General features: G+C 51.1%; 1 protein-coding gene across 6 annotated transcripts in view; it reads right to left on the reverse strand.

Moving 5' to 3' along the window:
- The window catches only part of CENPP (centromere protein P), a 232621-nt gene extending 228121 nt beyond the window's left edge, over positions 1–4500 (reverse strand). Inside the window, exon 1 of one of the 6 annotated variants that reach the window (XM_058695983.1) lies at positions 4142–4491. In XM_058695983.1, coding sequence (XP_058551966.1) covers positions 4142–4248 — 107 coding nt within the window. In that variant the 5' untranslated portion in view covers positions 4249–4491. Of the gene's footprint in view, positions 1–3803; positions 3956–4141 lie in introns of those variants that run through there. The other 5 variants (XM_058695989.1, XM_058695988.1, XM_058695985.1 and 2 more) reach the window with 5 other exon arrangements.
- Between the last annotated feature and the right edge of the window lie 124 nt (positions 4501–4624).

A 4624-nucleotide genomic window follows, 5' to 3' on the forward strand; every position in this document is an offset into this window, starting at 1 on the left:
TTTATATTCCTACTCTTATGTTTTAAGTTCACCAACTGAGAGTGAGTCCTTGAAACCCTATTGAAACCCTAGGCCCCCACCCTCAACCCAAATAAAAGCAGAACCCCAGTCCTGTTCTCTCATTCTCTGTCTCTGTCTCCCTCTCTGCATCAATGACCTGGTTATGTGGCTCCCGTGGCATTGCTTATGCACTCTAGAGCTTGTAAATAATAATTTTTTTTTCCTTCAAAGTTTCCTAAAGGTTATTGAGGAAGGGCATCTTACAATCACAAGAACCACAAAGTTTGATCCATTCGTAACATAGGTGTGGAATGGGGAAAGTTCCCTGGGAACACTGGCTCCAGGCATTTCTATTGAATAGCATTACTACAGATGGGCTGAGACTGGCACAAAAGCACATGGCCAATAAGCACATTAAAAGATGCTCAATATCACTAATCATTAGGGAACTGACCCCACACCTATTAGGATGGCTACTATAAAACAAAACAAAAACAACAACAAAAAAACCCAAAACCAGGGGGAAAAAGACAATATTGGTGAGGATGTAGACAATCTGGAAACACTGGAGACTGTTGGTGGGAACGTAAAATAATGAGGGTGCGTGGGGCAAGCTGAGGCCAAAGTACAGGCTAACAGCACCACCACCCCCAAACTAGGTGGGATCTGTGTGATACTCCTCAGACACTCCTGGCTACCCAAGAACAAAGGAAAGGGGTTTAAGTGCTTGCCATGGTGATGTGGGAAACTAAGGCAAATAAAAAATTAAATTCCCCTACTGCCTACATCCCATTTACAAGTCCTTGAAATCGGCAGAGTGAACCTCCCTCTAGGAGCTCAGCTGCCTCCATGATGACACTTTGCTGGGGGCAAAAGAGAATCTTAGCTTAACATTATCCCAACCCCCAGGATCCTGTAAGTCTACTTTAACATATAAAAATTCCTTTGTAAACTTCCTTCATGTCAACTGCCCCAAGATATATGCTAGCAATCATACTCCAGGCTTATGGCCACAGATATATATATGAAGGGTCCCGTGACTGAGGTTTTACTAAACGGTAATCAATGGCGTTTCCCTAGCAACAGCTAACCTCTCAAGGTCCTGGGAAATCTTACTTCCAAAATTACTTAGGGAGACTTACTCTATCCCTGATATCCTCCCAAACCGCGAGTATATAATGAGTTATCTGTCACAACCCCAGTGCAGCTCTTCTGCCCATGGGTCCTATCCCCGTGCTTTAAATAAAACCACCTTTTTGCACGAAAGACGTCTTCAAGAATTCTTTTTTTGGCCATTGGCTCTGGACCACCTCACCATCACCCCAAAACTCACCATAAAATGGTACAACCACAGTGGAAACCAGTATGGGGGAGGTCCTCAAAAAATTAAAAATAGAATTACCAAAGGATCCAGCAATTCCACTTCTTGGGACATATCTGTAGGGGTTAAGGACAGATCTCCCCCCAAGACTGTGGCAATGTGGCATATGGATCATTTTGTGCTGAAGGCACTTAAGACCCTGTAGGCTCCAGAAAAATGTTTGCCCTCCTTTAACCACACAGAAAAACTTAAATTGGGGGTCTTTCCCAGAGTAAGTGTTATTAACAGAGATAAATTTTACCTGAGTGACCCACCTATATAGTAGGGCAAACATCTAACAACCAAACATCTGCTCTTCTTATTGCCCTGTGAAGTGTATTCCTTTGCTCTGAAGTCCCAGACCCCTAGCCTCTTCTCCTTAGTTCAGAATGACTTACAGACCTCATATTCCCTGGCTCTGGAATTTCCAGGTCTATGTGGAATCCTTGTACATGTGCCTTTTAAATTTGATTTTCTCCTGTTAATCTGTCTAGGGTCAATTCGACTTAGTCCAGCTAGAAGGACCTTTGAAGGAAAAGGAAGTCTCCCCTCCCTCCCCGCCCCCACATATTCAAAAGAATTAAAAGCAGGGTTTCAAAGAGATATTTGTACATATGTGTTGATAGCAGCATTATTCACAATAGCTAAACTGTGGAAGTAACCCAAACGTCCATTGACAGATAAGAGGATAAGCAAAATGTGGTATATACATACAGGAGAACGCTAGTCAGCCTGAAGAAAGAAGGAAATTCTGCATTTTGCTACAATGTGAACGAACCTTGAGGATATTGTGCTAAGTGAAATAAACCAGTCCCCAAAAGACAAATATATATGAATTCACTTGTATGAAGTACCTAGAAATGTCAAATTCATAGAGACAAGAAGAACAATGGTTGCCAAGGACTAAGGGGAGTGGGGAATGGGAAAGTTACTGCTTAATGGTTATAGTTTCAGTTCTACAAGATGAAAAGAGGGAGACAGAAGATGGTCATAGTAGCACGTTATCAACGTATGTAATACCACTGATCTGTACACTTAAAAAGCATCAAGATGGCAAATTTGGTTACATTTTAACACACACACACACAGCTTGGTACACAGGTCCCCATCTTCCTTTTCCACCACAGTAAAAAGAAACGTCACACCCTGGACTAATATGTAATGTTTTCCACGATCTGGACTCTTCCTAGTTTCCCAACCTTTGAGAAGGCACAGATGACAGCCATAGTCTACATACTGTCCTGAGCTAATAACGACACCTTGTGGCCAGTAAAGAAATCACTCTTCCCGACAGTATGACAAGGTGCTTCTCAAACTTTTAAATATACATACAATAGCTGGGGTGGGGTGCTTGTTAAAATGCAGATTGGCTCAGCCGGTGGGGGTAGGCCCAAAATCTCTATTTCTTTTTTTTTTTTATATTCATTTTTTGAGAAACAGAGACAGAGCGTGAGTGGGGGAGGGGCAGAGACAGAGGGAAACACAGAATCCAAAGTAGGCTCCAGGCTCTGAGCTGTCAGCACAGAGCCCGACGTGGGGCTCGAACCCACGAACCGAGAGATCATGACCACCTGAGCTTTACTCTTCCTGAGACATCCAAGCACCCTTCTTCTTTTTTTTTTTTTTTAAACATCTATTTATTTATTTAGAAAAAGTGAGCGCGACAAGAAAGCAGAGAGGAGAGAGAATCCCCAACAGGGCTCTAACCCGTGACCTTAACCAACTGACCACCCAGGTGTCCCCCAAATCTGCATTTCTATGCAACTCCCAAGTACTGCTACTGCCTCCAATGTATGCAGCACCCCTGGAGCGGCAAGGGGCTTCAACACATTTACAACTTCACGTGTGGAGGAACGTGTTTGCTCCCTGGTCACCTGCCTCGCTCCACAGCTTCCTTTACTTTCAGGATCCCATCCGCCACGCCTGTGAACATTCCCTTTCGCGTTGCTCTTCCTTTCCATTTTCTACCAACCCCTGTCCAATTATCGCGGGAAAATCTCTCGGCACCTATGCCAAACCAGTCTCCAATGAGAAAATGAAGATACTTGCTACTTTCCAGCCGCTGGTGACTTTGAGACCATAGATACGTACATAACTAACCCTTTCTCTCTTCCTTCCTTAAGCAAAGTACCTGAGCTTTGACATGACATTTCTGGGTTCCAGCCCAGCTCTTCCCAGCCTCAGTTTCCCTGACTTTAAAATAGGGTTGACAGAAGCACCTTCTTCGGATTGTCCCAGGCGCACACCGGGTTGCCACAGGCGCACACCCCTCGCCCGGGACTTCGCGCCCAGCGCCGGGGTGCAGTCCGCCCTGCCCGCGGGACGCAGGGGTCCAAACGCCCCGGGTCCGCCCCCGCCCCCCTCCCGGCGGTGCTTCCCGGCCTGCGGGCACCTGACCGCCGCCCCGAGGCTGCGTTCGCTCGTTTCCTTTCCGCCAACGTACTTTGCAGCCCCGTCGTTCGTCAGAGGAGCCGCCACACGACCAGGGCGAATGAAAACCTGCGGCACAGCCGTCCCAGAGGGGCCGAGGCGGGGGGCGCCGGGAAAGCACAGGGCGTGGCGCCGCCCGGGGGAGCCCCAAGACACAGGCGCGGGGACCCCCCCGCTCTCTTCCGCCAGATAACAGGGCCTCAAGGAAGGCAGCTTCCCCGCGCCGACGCTGCCCTGAGAGCGGCCTCGGAGCGGACGCCTCAGCCCCCGCCCCGCCGCGGCGGAGCCCCCGCGGTCGGGAAACGCCGCGGAGGAGACCGTCCGCCCCACGGGGCCCGCGAGGGCACGTACCGCGCTCGCGAGGTGTCTTCCCCCGGCGCCCGCGGCTCCTCGCACGCGCGCCGCAGGGCCGCGATCTCGGCTTCCAAAGCGCGGACCTCCGCTCGCCGAGCGTCCATGGCGCGGCGCCGACGGGAAGCCGCCTGAGGGACTGCGCGCCCGGTCGGGCGCTTCAAGCCTCGCGCGCTGCCGGCGCAGACCACCGCGGAGCTCGGCGGGGGAGGCGGGGGAGCGGGGCCCCGGGCCTGCCACCCGCGCGCGGGCGCGCGCAGGTTCCCGGGCTCGTGGCCGTCGCGGCGCTCCCCGCCCCCAGCTGACCCCCCGCAGTCCCGGGGCTCCGAGAGGGCGGGCGGCCTCCGGACCGAAGCCCCAGGGCGCAGCAGTCCACCCCAAGCTAGCGGACCTTGGAACAACCCGGCCGATACGTCACGGCAGAGGCGGTGCCAGGGCCACGTGACAGGGAGCCTCCCTATGTCCAACCCCCCGCCCCCGGTG

Source organism: Neofelis nebulosa, chromosome 12 (genome assembly GCF_028018385.1).
Source record: "Neofelis nebulosa isolate mNeoNeb1 chromosome 12, mNeoNeb1.pri, whole genome shotgun sequence".
NCBI lineage: Eukaryota > Metazoa > Chordata > Mammalia > Carnivora > Felidae > Neofelis > Neofelis nebulosa.